This window comes from Bos mutus, chromosome 2 (assembly GCF_027580195.1).
Source record: "Bos mutus isolate GX-2022 chromosome 2, NWIPB_WYAK_1.1, whole genome shotgun sequence".
Taxonomy (NCBI): Eukaryota; Metazoa; Chordata; class Mammalia; order Artiodactyla; family Bovidae; genus Bos; species Bos mutus.
The window spans coordinates 124,411,042-124,427,469 of record NC_091618.1 but is presented as its reverse complement, the minus strand read 5'-3'; the positions used below and the strand labels follow the sequence as shown (position 1 = coordinate 124,427,469).

At 36.1% G+C, this 16,428-nt stretch overlaps 1 protein-coding gene across 1 annotated transcript in view; it reads right to left on the bottom strand.

The window, feature by feature from the left end:
• Positions 1-1,015: 1,015 nt before the first annotated feature.
• Positions 1,016-16,428, bottom strand: part of ZNF804A (zinc finger protein 804A) — an 81,756-nt gene continuing 66,343 nt past the window's right edge. The window contains exons 3-4 of the mRNA XM_070360799.1: positions 6,341-6,471; positions 1,016-4,642 (exon numbers count right to left, since the gene is read on the bottom strand). Coding sequence (XP_070216900.1) covers positions 1,402-4,642; positions 6,341-6,471 — 3,372 coding nt within the window. The 3' untranslated portion in view covers positions 1,016-1,401. The remainder of the gene's footprint in view (positions 4,643-6,340; positions 6,472-16,428) is intronic.

Below are 16,428 nucleotides of genomic sequence, written 5' to 3'. Positions count from 1 at the left end.
GCTACCGTAATCCTTCATTGTTTGCACTTAGTGAGTTGAATTTTCTCTATCAGGCATGTAGACTTTGTCTTAACAAGTGGCATGCACTGGGGCAGGTACATGTTAGAAAACTGTCATGGGAAGTGTGAAATTCTCTATTTTTCTATTAAATAATTATATTCTTGAGTACACACAGAAGCAGCGTTTGAGTGAATGAAAATGCAGAGGTCATTAAAAATAGAACAGAATCTGGAAGGGTAATGTGAAGACTTTCTAACTGTTTCTTGGTGATTTGGAAATATGATAGAAACATGTATACTAGAAAGATTTGCAGAAGGAAGAGCTATTTATTTACTCTTTTCCCACTTCAAGATTCTCAGTTAAGAATATGTCCAGGCTGTGTTTATACCATTCTTCGCAAGGTGTTATATAATGGTTAGTGGTTAATTAAACTTATTCCTTAATCCATGCCAACATTCTTATATATGTATATTCCCTGCAATAATTAAAAATAAACACAATACATTTGGTAATTTTGACATACAAAAATGTCATAAGAACTTATATTGGTTACTTTCTATGTCTTATCTACTAGTACTGTTTTATAGTCCCGGGAAGAATACTAAATACTTTGCATATTGTAGTTATTTGCTTCCTCTCCACCAAATACTAACATTACTTTAACAAGAATTTCCATGGCTCATTATTTAGATCAAGTGTTCATGAAATATAGTAAACTCTGAGGATATGCAACAGTATGAAAAACAGAAAAGTAAATAGACTTGTTATACTTTTTCTGAAAGACAGTATTATAGTATAAGTACCGATAGAGTGGCAAAGATGATTTGCTGAGCCTCTAAGGTTCAGAGATGTCAATAAACAGAGGAAACAATATAAATTCAAAACCTATTGTTACTATACAATCCCCAGTGAAAACCAACTAAAAACAAGGGTTTGATTTACTTAAATATTTAACAAAAATTTATTGCAAGAGATATTTTTCACTGAATTTACAGTTTCAAGGAGCATGGTACAAAACATAATGCCATCAGCTTTGTCTAAACATTAAATAGGTGCAAATACACAAAGATTAAAAAAAGTGACGGGCATACTTTACAACATAAATTACAGTACTATAAATATATTTTATATACATTATACATACTCTTAAGACATCATTTTGATATACAGCATAGATTATATTGATTTTCAAACTATTCAGTGCCTTAATAATATTATATATCAGAAGCTTAAGAATTTATTTGCATCATTACACTTATAGTAAGTGATTTCATATCAATGAAGCCATATTTTAGCTAGTTTATTTCCACCATTTAAATAGGCTATTATCCACTTAATGAGCATTAACACATATGGCAGTAGTTTTCACACGGATATTTTCTTTCCCTCTCATGGTGATGACTAGAACAGGGGCTGCAGTGGGATGACGGTAGGGTGCGGGGAGAGCAGCGAAGGGAAGAGGGCATGGGGCAAAGGTGGGAAAGCCAGATGGCTAGGATGAAGGACGGAAGCTGGGATGATTGGCACCTGAGGAGGAGCAACAAAAGTTGGCTGACTCCCAGGACAAAGCCTCGGCCCTACTGGTCCTACTGAGATCTGAGGTAATGATGTTCTGGTGAGAGCTGGGACGTGGGACAGAAACTGTTGGTGTGGTTGAAGCACTTTAAAGGTTCCTGCCGCTGCCGCTGCCGCTGCAGCTGCTGCCGCTGCCGCATGCTGTTGTAAAACAGTGTGGTGGATAGTGGTGACAGAGGTAGAACGCAGGGGCTGCTGCAAAGGCAAAGGCTGCAGAGGTGTGCTGGGGGGTGCGAGGGCGGCTGGAGGAAAAGTGAACTTGACCTTGTTGGCCAGCATGTTTGGCGGTAGGATGTGCTGGTATACTTCACATGGTAGGTTTTTGAACTTGTCATGGTTTTCTATCGGAATCAATAATGGCTGTTCTGGTAAAGCTAATGGAGCCAGGATCTGCTCTGTTGTTACAAAGGTATGGCCACTGACATGTGCTTCTTTGAATGGCAATGGTGGTTGTGCATTAAGGATTCCTGAATTAAAACACAGCCACTCCGTTGATGCCTCATTCATCTTGCCTTGTGGAAGGGCTTCAGCCAGTTCATAATGACAAAGGAACGATTTAGGTTGTGACTGTCTAAAGTTCCTTTCACTATTAGGCACCTTGAAAGGAATTTGCTTTTCATTGACATTTGTATCCTCACTTCTTTCTTTGTGTTCAAGCGAGGTACTGTCTATTTCTCCTTTTGCTGGGGCACTAACTGTATAGGCTGATGTGGTGGGTTCACTGGAAATCTCTGACGGTTCACCAGCAGTGGTCTCCATTACAACCTGCTGAGTTTCATCATTGGCTTCAGAAGGAAGAGGGCTGCTGGTGGGCACAGCCAGTTTATTTTCTACTTGGTCTAGTTGTTCTGAGTTCCTTTTGACATCTGCAGTTTCCTGTGGTTTTACTTCGTCTTTTCCCTCTTCACTTACAATTTTATCCTGGTGATGTAAGGAAGAATTGCCTTTCTTGGGATAATCTGTTTTCTCTTTGAGTTCCAAAGCTTCAAAACGCATGTGGAATCTATTTCTTTTTCTCCTCTGTTTCCTCTTAGGTTTGCAAGGAGCAGAAGCATGATGTGATGTCAAGAATTCTTCTGGTAGATAATTCTGTCGATTTAAACTTTCGTCTGAAGAATAAGAATATGAATGTTGTCTACGCTTTCGATGGCATCTTTCTGATTCATTAATGAGAGAATTATAACCTCTTTTAACAGCCTGGCTCTGACTCATGCATTTCATTTCATTCTGAAGAACTAGGCATCTGTGATCATGACCACAGCTGGACATTTTAGCTTTCCAACTACAGTATGTTCTGGAGTATGTTAAATTATGTTTTGCAGAATGTATCATTGTTGAATTGGATTGTCCATTTAAGACAACTGAGCTGTTTTTACAGTAGTTTTTAGAACTGATAAAAGTATTATTATTGTATTCAGTGTTCCAGGTTTTACACGTTTCTTCATTTTCACTTAAGTATATGGATGTAGATTTGGGCCTTTTATCAGGTAATTGCTGTGAGTCCAATAGTTGCTCTGCAGCTAAATACTGTTTTTCTGAAATTATTTCCAGTAGATTTTTCCTAGTTGTATCAGTGTAACTATTTTCTGTTTCCATTTTGAAGCGTGTTTCTGATTCTTTGGTTTTCTCTCCATAATTATGGTGACATAACTTTCTTTTTTTCTTTCGTCTACTTTTATGGAACCAACGTTCATGAGTATTTTTCAATCTTATTTTGTTGTATTTCCCATCTATAGCATCTGGCTTTATCTGATTTTTAGTAAAAGTATATTTTTTTGTTTTTCTGATCCTACAGGAAATATTTTTATACCTCTGACCCATAGTCTCATTTTTTCCAGAATCACAGCTATTAGAGACAGTATCATCAGTCAAATGAGAAGTGACTTGGGTATGTCCATTTCTGCTACCTCCAACTTCATAATCAGTGAGTCCTGCCATAGACGTATCCTTGCAATCCAAAACTGGGTTCTTGTAAATTTCTTCTCCCTTCTGCTGAGAAGAAAGATCACTTAAAGGCAGCTTATTTTTATCTAGCTTGTTGTTTAATTTAGTGGACTTGAAGTCAAAACAGAGAGGATTACAGCTATAGGAAATTGATGGTTGAGTGGTGGTGTATGTCAGCATTTCTGATGGCCACTGAAGAACTGTGGATCCATCTTTGTTAAGTACGGGTATAAATGGCTCACATGGTCTTTTATATAAATCTTTTTTTGTGTGTAAGGTTATATTATCCTCTTCAGAATTTACAGGGGTCAACACGTCCAGACCATGATTTTTATTTTCAACTTCAATCATGGATGTCACATTGCCCTTAACAGTTTCCTTGGTGGTAGTCTGCAAAGACATGTTGTCATCAGCCATATCAAGAACTATGGATTTATTTCCTAGCAATTCAGAAGTGTTACCGTTTATAGGTGTGTCTTCATTAATAAGAATATCTTCTGGTGAAATCTGATCTGCTGAAGGGACTGAAATTTGACAATTATCTGCATCAGATGATGAAGGGAGCTGAAACTGACAAAATGGAGGTAATAATAATGGATCTTTTTCACTAGAAACTTTTTTCATCTCTTGAGTTTGAGTAGTTTCTTTGTCAGTGCACATTCCCTCTGGTGGATGAAAAGAGTTTGCTTTCTCCACGGAATTCAAAAGCACATCTGTTGGTGAAGATAGTTGAAGATGACAAGCACCCGGGACAAATCTACTTTTTCTGCTAAATCCTTTTTCCGCAGAGGCATCATCATTGTATTCAGAGAAGGCTGCAGCTGAGGACTCCAGTTTCACGGATGCTTTCTTTGGAAATGCAAAAGAAAAGCCAATTTTGTGTCTGTGAATCCCCTGGGCTTGATCTTCAAGTTGGTTATTTTTGGCCATATAACTCTTTGTACTTTCTGGATCTGCAGCAAGAGTGGTAACATCTTTAGCCTTCTCTTGACTATGAATCAAAGTGCATTTAAAATCTTCCTGGTTATTAACTGAATCCACAACAGCTCTTTGGGAAATTTCATTACAATTTTCTCTCACAGTAACAGTTGTTGACTTGAACATAGGACCGCTTCCAGGAGCGCTACAGAAAGAAACAAAAGTATGTTTTCAGATAAGACACTTTTGAGGAAAAACAAGCATTTACATCTTAGAAATGTCATCATAAGATTTCTTTCAAGTTCGTAAATCTTTGTAAGATAATTACATTCATGTAGTGCAATTGACTTCCATAGTATCGCAATTTAATTTAGTTATTGGATATCATTTGGGATCACTTGGAGATGACCTCTTGAAGTTACTTTTACAGCTATTAACAGCAATGGTCAAAGATTTTCAGCCAGTGTTTCCAAAATAAAAATGTTTCTTTACCTCCATCAGTGACACTTTGGGATACAGAATTCTCTTAAAAAATACTTTTAATTCACAAATACTTAACTCCACATATTCTCTATATGGAGAATATGAAGGAAGTTAAAAGAAAAACTCTCAGTCATGATGTAAACAGGACTGGGAATTCAGTCCAACAATTCAATCAATGCTCATTGATTGTCTATCAAGACTCTGTGATATGCTCAATGAGAGCTTTAAGTCTTTTGGAATTGCCATTCTTAATATTTAAAAATTATCCTGAAGTTATCCATTATACCATTATATACAATAAATATAGGTTGTGGTTTCCATTTATTTGGCATCACAGGATACCATAAATAGTGAGTTTTTATAAAAAAGAACTATACTGTCCAGCACATAAACAAAGAACTAACTAAATATCATCTTTGCCCCAAAAGAATCACGCTGTGCAGAGTTTCCCCTGCTTTTCTAAGATGTTAGTTTCTGAGAGGTAATAAATGGTCTCAAATGTTTTAATCAAATTATTTCTTTAAACTATAATACAATGTACTGGTTCACTGTCTTGTATGACAGTAAGAAACACTACTAATTCTTAATTTGCATCTCATTAGAGTCACCAAATTATTGGGAAAAACTGTGTGTGTATGTAAGGTGAAATATGTACTATATGCTAAGAAAAGTAACTTAGATAAGAAGTTTTGCTTCTTCTGTACATGTCTTATTATCAAGTCTATTTCCCTTAAAATATTATACTTTACATTTGCAAAGGCTACTTATAGGGCATTAAATTACATAGGTACTATAATAGTCTGAAATGTAAACTTGCACTTGTATAATTTTTCATTTTTTACTGCACAGAATAAAAATACCTGGTTGGTATAATTGAATAGCAGTTTCGTTTGGTTTTAACAGTTCACTATAGGATTCCAGATATATTTACACTTTATTTTGACTTTTAAAATCTGACATCTCAAACAATGTTTTGATATGTCAGTATTCCCTAACACTATTTCTTTTTCTCCTTCCATATATATTCTTAAAGATCATTTCAAATAAAAGTTCTCCAAATTTTCAATTAAAAAATAACTTCTACTTATAACAAGGGCTATGAGATGGTGTTTACATCGCTTCTTCAATCAAATGTTTTGAATTTCAATAAGAAATAGAATGGCTTTCTATTAACACAACTTGATTAATAATGTAAAATTAATTTTTAGAAAGGAAAATTGCAGCAATTTGGTTTTTTATTGAAATGTGCATTAAAAAGGTGTTTGCCTAAATCTCAAATTCAATTTACTGTTCACAGGCCACAGAAAGTTATGAAAATGTGATTGTCTTATTCTGGGTACAGAAATAAATAGATTTGTGCCCTTTATTCATTTCCTTTATTTGTCATCATGTTTTAAGAAAACATTCACTGCACACTCACCATACGGTTTCCTTTCTTAGCTCGGCCAGCTTGTGCAGGCGTTGGAGTGCCTTTTCCTGTTTTCTTTCATCTTTCCTGGATTTAGATGCTACATTTCGAGCAAATTCCCTTTGTTTCAGTTCTTTGAGCCTCTATTAAAAAATATGAAAATGATTAATAGCATTTGAGTCTATAGTAATGTCAAAGCCATTATTATTGTTATTGAAATTTTCTAATGCATCATCTTTGATCTCATCTAAGGAAAGTACAGCATTTGTGACAATCTACTTCTAACAAAATATGTTCTTGCACTTTTGGCTTGTAAAAAGAGTGCCAAAACACATCATTACATGGTATTAAAAGGTATACCTATGCCTTAATAAACTGGAAATTTGATCTTTGCCTACTGATTGTTGCCTGCCAAGGTTCTCTGCCTAATTCATACATGTCTTGTGCGTGTATGTGTGCTAAGTCGCTTCAGTCGTGTCCAACTCTGTGCCACCCTATGGATTGTAGTCCCCCAGGTTCCTCTTTTCATGGTCTTCTCCAAGCAAGAATACTGGAGTGGGTTGCCATGCCTTCCTTCAGGGGATCTTCTCAACTCAGGGACTGAACCTGTATCTCTTACGACTCCTGCTTTGGCAGGCAAGTTCTTTACCACTAGCATCATCTGGGAAACTGTTGGAGTCTTAAAAAAACAAACTAATTTTTAAAACAAATCCAATTAGCTTGTGTATTTTAGTTGTGTGTAATAAATTCCATCATTTTAAAATTTGTATTAGAGTACAGTTGCTTTACAATAGCGTGTCACTTTCTACTGTACAGGAAAATTAATCAGCCATTTGTATACATATATCCCTTCTTTTTTTGGATTTCCTTCCTATTTAGGTCACCAAAGAGCAGTAAGTAGTTTTTTGTGCTATACGAAATGTTCTCTTTAGTAATCATTTTATACATAGCAATGTATATATGTCAATTCCAATCTCCCAATTCATCCCACCCCTCCTTCCTTTCTTGGCGTCTTACATTTGTTCTCTATGTCTGTATCTCTATTTCTGCTGATATGCTCTACATTAGAAAGGTATCTGATCTTTTTCATATTTTCTAAGAAGAGTAAATGTCTTACATGAATCTACGAGGCAAATTCCCACTAAAAATGTGATTTAAAATAATCCCATCCCTCAAATATCAGGCATATTTCTCAAATAATTCAAGATCTAGGAAGAAAATTAGCAGTATTATTGTGAAAATTCTTGTTACATTGAGCATATGTTTCATCCTAATTAAAGGAGCTGAGGTTTGAGATTGAAGGACAGAAAAATAACATGTCAAGTTGAATAGAACTGATAAATAGCCATGTATGTGGCATGATTTAAGAGATACCAAAGCGGTCCCATGCCCCAGATATTTTCACTATAGTCTTTCACAGAAACAGTATACAGCCATTAAAAACTTTAAAAAAAGATTTTAAAGTACTATATTTTCCTGTGGAATTCATGTCATGCCATCATGACATATCAGAGTCTTAAAATAGGAATTTAAGAGAATAAAGCATATACTAATCACATTTCCATGAAGTGATTGAACAAAAACTTTTGAGATAATTTGCATTGACATATTTGTGAAGGGGATTATTTAGAGCTGAATTTAAATAAAATAAAGACCATGTCATAAATGTCTAACTTGTGTTGCTGCTGCTGCTAAGTCTCTTCAGTCATGACTGACTCTGTGCGACCCCATAGACTGCAGCCCACCAGGCTCCACCGTCCCTGGGGTTCTCCAGCCAAAAACACTGGAGTGGGTTGCCATTTCTTTCTCCAATGTGTGAAAAGTGAAAGTGAAGTTGCTTAGTCGTGTCCGACTCCTAGCGACCCCATGGATTGCAGCCTACCAGGCTCCTCCGTCCATGGGATTTTCCAGGCAAGAGTACTGGAGTGGGTTGCCATTCATAAAAGTAAAATTTTGATATATTATCGCATTGATATAACAAAAGTGGCTTCAATTGTATAACACATATTCAACCATTTATTGTTTTTGAAAATATGTAGAATTAGAGTATAATAGGGCAAGAAAGTTTTGGTTATCTCTGTCTCCTAAAATCTTGAGGTCATATCAAAATTCATTCAACAACTTATTGATCACCAGCATGGTTACTCTGTTAAATGTCTAGGATATTTTTAAAAAGGTAAAAGATGTGTTTTTACCTTTATCTAGTGTGTTAGTGTGTGTGTGTGTTTCTGTGACTGTATGTGTGGACAAGTGAGTGTATATTTATATACATTTCACAAAAATAGGTAGAAAAGGCACACAGTAAAAGATAATGGCAATCAGTGGTTGAGGAAATCTTTTTGTGACCTATGAGGACAGTACAGGGGTGCACCCAAATTCCCTAGGTAGGCTCCTGAGAAAAGCCACATCTGATCTAGGTTTTAATGGATGTAAAAACATGAAGAAGAAGGGTTGAATGTTGGAAGTGGGAGGATATTTCAGGAGAAATAAAAGTTTTGTAAAACATAGAAATAAGAGCATGCAGATTCTGAAAAAATGCATGATTTAATGAAGCATGGCTACAGCAGAGTGTATGTGTGGAAGTAGCAAGACTTAATGAATTATAAGGTCCAACCATTTCCTGGGGGACCCTGTCTAACATATGACTTAATGTAACTGTAGAAAACATTAAAGGGAGTTTAAACAATTCAATGTCACAATACCATTTTCTTTTTATTTTGTTTTTCCATGATACAATTTTCATTTTATTAAGATTCTTTTGGCATCGGTATGCATGAAATTTTGCCATGTAGTAAAATTAAAGACAAAGTGACCAATAAATAGAATTTTACAATGAACCAGTTAAAAACATTAAAAACCTTTTCTAAAGGAATCGCAGTGGAGAGAAAAAGTAGAATTAGTGATTTATTAGGTGTGCATAATTGAATGACCTAAAGAATATGCATTACCTTTACTGAGAAATAACACCTGCCATTTTAACAAACAGACAGTCAATCAAGAGAGGGTTTGGGTTAAGAGGTGGATGCTAAGAGAGAATTTGAAGATAAATTCTCTAAAATAAACATTTTAAAATCAAAGTGCCAAGTGAAATAAAGCAAGAATGCTGCAATATCAATGAAAGAACTAACAACTAACATTCAAAGTTTTTAAGAAGTTCTATTTATATATAGCAATATTTTAACAATCAGACATAATTTTTCCTACTAGATCCTTCAGGAAGCTGATACAATAAAAAAAAATAGATGACTATTTTAAATAAGATTTTTAGAATAAATGTTAATTTCTGATATATATGTTGTGTGTGTGTATATATATATATATGCAAGTTAAATGTACAATGCTTCTAACAAAAAGCAAAGCTTTTCTAAAGCAAGTATATGAAATTGCTAGGAATCCACTGTTTACAGCTTCAAATTAACCATTATGATTTTACTTAATCCATTTCTACTGATATAATAGTCAAATATCAAGGAGTCTGTCAATTTTCAAATGCCAAAACAGTTGTGGTATAGCTGTGAAATAACTGAGTGATTGACATGGCAGAATCAACTCCTAAATGATGATTTAGAGAAGAATGCAGATGTTGTTTTTGTCTTGCAGAGGTTGTCAGTTCAGTTCAGTTCAGTTCAGTCACTCAGTCATGTTCGAATCTTTGCAACCCCATGGACTGCAGCATGCCAGGCCTCCCTGTCCATCACCAACTCCTGGAACCTACTCAAACTCATGTACCTGCGTCAGTGATGCCATCCAACCATCTCATCCTCTGTTGTCCCCTTCTCCTCCTGCCTTCAATCTTTCCCAGCATCAGGTTCTTTTCAAATGAGTCAGTTCTTCACATCAGGCGGCCAAAATATTGGAGTTTCAGCATCAGCATCAGTCTTTCCAATGAATACTCAGGACTGATTTCCTTTAGGATGGACTGGTTGGGTCCACCAAATTACATTCAAGTAATGTACTGAATCTATTGATCTCAATCTCCCTCTATATACATAAAACTTTTCTTATCTCGGTGATAGACTTCCTAATATCAAGGTAAATAAACTTGACTAATATTTAGGGACTACTTAGTTGTAGAGGTTATATATGCTGTGTGCACTCAGTCACGTCCGACTCTTTCTGACCTTATGGACTGTAGCATGCCAGGTTCCTCTGTCCACAGAATTCTCTGGGAAAGGATACTAGGAGTGGGTTGCCGTTTCCTTCTGCAGGGGATCTTCATGACCAGAGATGAAATTGGAGTCTCTTTCATCTCCTGCATTGGCAGGCAGATTATTTCACCACTGAGCCACCTGGGAAACTGCAGAGGTTATAGGTCTGGCCAAATACTTTGGTCAGTTTTAGGATAGAATTTATCAGTCTTTATATCCTTTCTTGCATTTTTCTGCAGCAAAATAAAGTCCTAAATAATATTTTAGAACTATAAGAGTAATTTTGAAAGGTAAAAAAATAGAAACCAAGTGAATTCTTCTGAGAATGCCAAATGGAAAGAAAACTTAAGTTCCACACAAAGGAATATACAAGATTATACCAGTGAGGCTTATGGAAATATCAATGTTATTTCAAAAGCTTCCTCAACAATTTATTGAGAATCACTCTTAAAAAATTCTTGGTGATAAATGTCAAGACAGGTATGACAGTCAGCAAGAATTAGAAAATTAAAAGTATGTTAAAAGGAACTTGTGGGTGGATGTGGTCTGTCTACTGCATTGTAAAACAAATTGTAATATATGCTCACATATAATTCAACATATACTTTGAAAATATGCACTAAAGAAAGAAAAAACAGAAATCAATATTCTTTGGTTATGATACCATCTCAGAGGGTCTATTCTACTTTCCCACTGATTTACTTCTCTTAGTCTATAGAGAAACAGAATGTCACAAGGGCAACCCAAGGTCATTAATCCTCAGATATGGTCTCAGGAAAACCCATGGAATTGGATGATTGGTAAAGTTATAACAATACTGGCCTCAAGTTAGTGATGGTGTTTAGAAAGTGGCAAAGGCTTAATCAATGTGAGAAATAGAGAAAAAGCAAGAGAGAGAAAAATAGCACTTAAAAGACTCAGCAGTTTCTGTGCAAACATTTAGATAAATTACATTGTTTTACAATTGCAAACCAAACTTTCATGAACATTCTTATATGTATATTGTGTACACCTGTCTAATTACACCCAAAGGACAGGTTTCTACAAGAAACACTAAAATAAAAGATCAAAATGCACTTTTTGAGATTTTCCAAACTGCTGTACACAGCCTTATACTGTCATTGTACTGTTCCCAACAGCATATGAGAATATATACCTTATCCAATACTGGGCAGCATCCCTCTAAATTTGTTTAGTTTAGAGAGATGACAGACAAAAAGTGATATATTATATATATTATGATATACTTATTGGCAGTCAATAAGTGATATATGATTTAATGTTTTGCTATGATTCATTTACTTACTAGGAAGTGGAAATATTTTTACATACATAACAGCCACCTGTATCTCTTCATTTAAAATTAATACTGTTCCTTAAAATTTATTACACAGTATTATATACATTACTTTGAAAATAAGCATGAAAGCAAACAGAGCTAGCCTTATTATCCATATTTAGAGATGACAAAACGAAAGTTGAGCAAATTTTAAACTTGTTCACAGATGTGTGCGAGTGGTAGAACCGGACTGGAATCAGGATTTCCGGGAACATTTCATGTGATTTATCTCCTATGTTTACTCTGCAATATGTTATTCAAGATGCCTAACTCTTTAGGTCAGGTTCATTGGGATGTATTGCAAATATTCATTTATCTTTCAGCAAATACTTCTTGAATGCCCATTACCTGTCAGCTGTTATTCTAAGCACTGTTGATATATCTGTGACAAAGGAGGATAAAAGCTCTGTTCGTTGCATGAATTTTTTGTCACAGTTGAGAGAAATGTACATTAAAACTTATAATTAAGTCAGTTGTATAGTACGGTGGATAATGAAAAGGGCTATGGATGAAATGAATTTAAGCTGAGGGTGTAGGAAGTAAGGGCTTCCCAGGTGGCTTAGATGGTAAAAAATCAGCCTGCAATGTGGGAGACCTGCATTCGATCCCGGGGTTGGGAAGATCCCCTAGAGGAGGGCATGGCAACCCACTCTAGTATTCTTGCCTGGAGAATCCCCATGGACAGAAGAGCTTGGCAGGCTACAGTCCATGGGGCCACAATTTCAAATAGAGTGATTAGGGAAGGTTTTTTTTATTAGGCTTATTCTTTATTTCTGTTTTTAAAATCACCACAAATTTAACAGCTATAAACAGCATGCATTATTATCTCCATATTTCTGTAGATGAATATGCCTCTTCTGTGCTCAGTGAAGTTGTTGATCAAGATTTTTTCTCATTTGGAGACTTGTGTTGGAAAAAAATCATCTCACAACCTCCCTAAGGTTGTTGGTAGAGTTAATTTCCTTGTGTTTGTGGGACTGAGAACCCCAGCTTCATACTGGCTATAACCCAGGGCTACTCTGGTTAACACTCTGCCCACTCTGCTGGTAACAGAAATCAACACTGAGTCCCCAAGATGGCATTGTTCCCTGGAGTGATCAGCCATTAGCTGGTGGTAGGTTAATTACACTGGGCAGCAACCTTCCAAAAAAAAAAAAAGAGGAAGTAGTTTTGCTCTTCCTGCAATAGGCATTTACTCTGGATATGAACTTACCTTCCCTGTTAACACTTCTGTCAAAGCTACAGTCTATGTGGACTTCTTTTGTTGTCCAGTGGTTAAGAATCTGCCTTATAATGCAGAGATGCAGGTTTAATCCCTGGCTGGGGAACTAAGATCCTACATGCTGCAGAGCAAATAAGCCTGTGTATCACAACTAGAGAGTCTGTGAGCTGAAAGGAAAAGATGCCACATGATGCAATGAAGATCCCGTGTGCCTCAACTAGGACCCAATGCAGTCAAATAAACAAATAAAATTAAAAACAACAGCAACTGCAAACTATGGGCCTACAGAATGCCATTTCCATCATTATGGTACTCCACGTTTATGATCATTGCTCTGATTAAGAAACTCTCTTCACAGCAAAGAAAGAACAAGTGTGGAAGTGGGCCCATGCTCATGGAATTCAGTGGTCTTATCATGTTCCCCACTGTTTTGAAGTAGCTTGTTTGAAAGAAGGGAGGAATGACCTTTAGAAGGCTCAGTTATATCTAGAGTTAAATTGCTAGGTGTCGATACCTAGCAGGGCTGGAGCAATGTTGTCCAAGAGGCTGTATGTCCTCTGAATTAGTGTCCAATATATAGTGTTATTTTTCTCATAACCAGGACTGAAGGATTCAAAAGCAAGGGGTAGAAACTGAGGTGGCATCACTCACTACTATCCCTAATGGTCCACTAGCAAAATCTTTGATTTCTGTCCCCACAAACTTACGCTTTTCTGTCCTAGAAGTCTTAGTTCCAAATCGGAGGATAATTCCACCCAGGAGATACATCGATTATTCCACTGAACTGGGAATTAAATTTTTTACTTTGCTGCTTTGGGCTTTTTATACTGAATCAACCTGCAAAGAAGGGTGGCACTGTGCTGGGTGAGATGACTGATCCTGATCACCAAGGAGACAATGAACTACTAGCCACAGTAGTGGTGAGGAAAGTTGTCTGGAATACAGGAGCTCCCTTTTGGTGTCCCAGAGTTATCATGCCCTGTGATTAAAGAAGGTCAATGGAAAACTACAACAACTCAATTCAGACAGTACTAGTAATGGTCCAGTCCCCTCGGGAATGAAGGTTTGAGTCATTCCATCATGCAAAATACCATGATCAGCTAAGATGCTTGTTGAGAGCAAAGGGAATGAGTAGTGGAATAAAGCAGTTATAAATATCAACTATGATCACATGACTAGCTATATTAATTAATATAATTGTCATGGGTATTTCTTCCTCATTTAGTTATGAAATACATATACATTTTCTTTCTTCATTTATTCTGTTACCATATAAGATATATTGAATTTATATCATAGTATATAACTAACAGGATTGCAAGAAGAGCTAACACTACCAAAGAATTTTAATCCTCTTCTAGGGAGCAAATTAGTGCATTTTCAGTTGTATACAGGATGCGTTTATTTTAGGAAGCAAAGTACCTATTTTTGTCTTTGTTTAGACATTAAGTATAATTTAAGGGGAGAAGGAAATGGCAACCCACTCCAGTACTCTTGCCTGGAAAATCCCATGGGTGGAGAAGCATGGTAGGCTACAGTCCATGGGGTTGCAAAGAGTCCGACACAACTAAGCGAAGTCACTTTCACTTTCACTTTCAAGGGGATATCATGAGTTTGAGCAAGCTCCAGGAGTTGGTCATGGATCGGGAAGCCTGGACTGCTGCAGTCCATGGGGTAGCAAAGTTGGATATGACAGAGCGAGTGAACTGAACTAAAGGAGATATCTGCCAAATTGATGAGGGAAAGACTTAAGATAGTTAACTGTGCTTGTCAATCTGGCTAGGCCATAGAACCCAGATATTTGGTCAAATACCAGACTAGATGTCAGATACCACTGTGAAGAAATTTTTTAGATGAGATTAACATTTAAATCAGTATATTTTAGATATAAATCTCATCTAAGATCATTTTTACATGAGATAAACTTTAAATCAGATAAGTAATAAGATTTATTCCTTAAATCCTAGTAAAGCAGATTACTCTCCATAATGTGGGTGGGCTTCATTCAGCCTGTTGCAGACAGCCTTTAGACTTTAGACTACAACATTAGCTGTTTCTTAGGTTTCCAATCTGGCACATTTTGGACTTGTCAGCTCCCACAATGTGTGAGCCAATTCTTCAAAAGAAGTGAACAGACCGAGAGAGACTGATAGATAGATATTCTATTAGCTCTATTGGCTTCCCTCATAGCTCAAGTGGTAAAGAATCTGCCTGCAATGCAGGAGACCCCGGTTCGATTCCTGGGTCAGGAAGATTCCCTGGAGAAGGAAATGGCAACTCACTCCAGTATTCTTGCCTGGAGAATCCCATGGACAAAGGAGCCTGGCAGGCTACAGTCCATGGGGTCACAAGAGTCAGACTCGACTTAGTGACTAAAGAGAGAGAGATTAGCTCTGTTTCTCTGGCAAACCCTCATTAATACAGGTTTTCACCAAAATGTGGGTATCTAGATATGATATTTGTGGCGAACAATGCAAATTGCCTTCACATTATACCCTACATCCTTCTAATTCATTAATAGAATTCCAATTTGGGGGGAGGGACAGAAGGATATTCAATTAAAATAATAAAAAATTCAACCTCCTTGAAATGTGTGGGTATGTGACACAAACCTCACTAATAGAATTGTAAGCAGATGCCTCTGAGGAGCATGTACCTAAAAAAACAAGTCTCATTAAAATATATATATATGTTTTTTTAACTATGTTTTTCACTTCCCACCCATGTGCAGTTGTGAGTCTTAGATGAGAAACAACGATCTTTTCAGCTGCAAATCTGTCAGCTTGACAGAGAAGGCCTAGATTCTGAAGCTAGCAAAGCAAAAAATAAAAAAGATTCCCCCTCCCCTAAAAGCATCATTGAATTATGTATTATACTAGGATGGATTACCTATGTAGCTTGCAAAAAAAATAAAATCCAACTTTACCTGATTTTACTTTTATTTGCAGCTGAATGAAATCTTAGCTTTATATATTGACTTACTAGATGTATGACTGGATAATTACTTTCATATTCTTAGAAATTTGTTCCCTCAGATAAAGTTGCTGATGATATCTAAAGTTCATTCTAGTTTTTACATTTCAAGATTGATGTTTTCAATGTCATCTTTTAAGATGGACTTAGTTTTTACCAAATAAAATGTGTATTTAGAACAATAATAATAATTACTTTGTTGTGTTTTCTCCACTACAAGTAAATGCATTACTCCTTTAAACTGGTTCAATACTTCTGTTCCTATTTTCATGTACCTTAGTAAGTCAATATATTGCCCAGTATTACTGTTTCCACAGGCTTAAGATTTCCTTTAAATTCCTGAGAGTTGTTTCTATAACGAACTATTTTTAATGGTTTTTGAAAAATCTAAGTATGCTTTCTATCTTATACAGAGTAA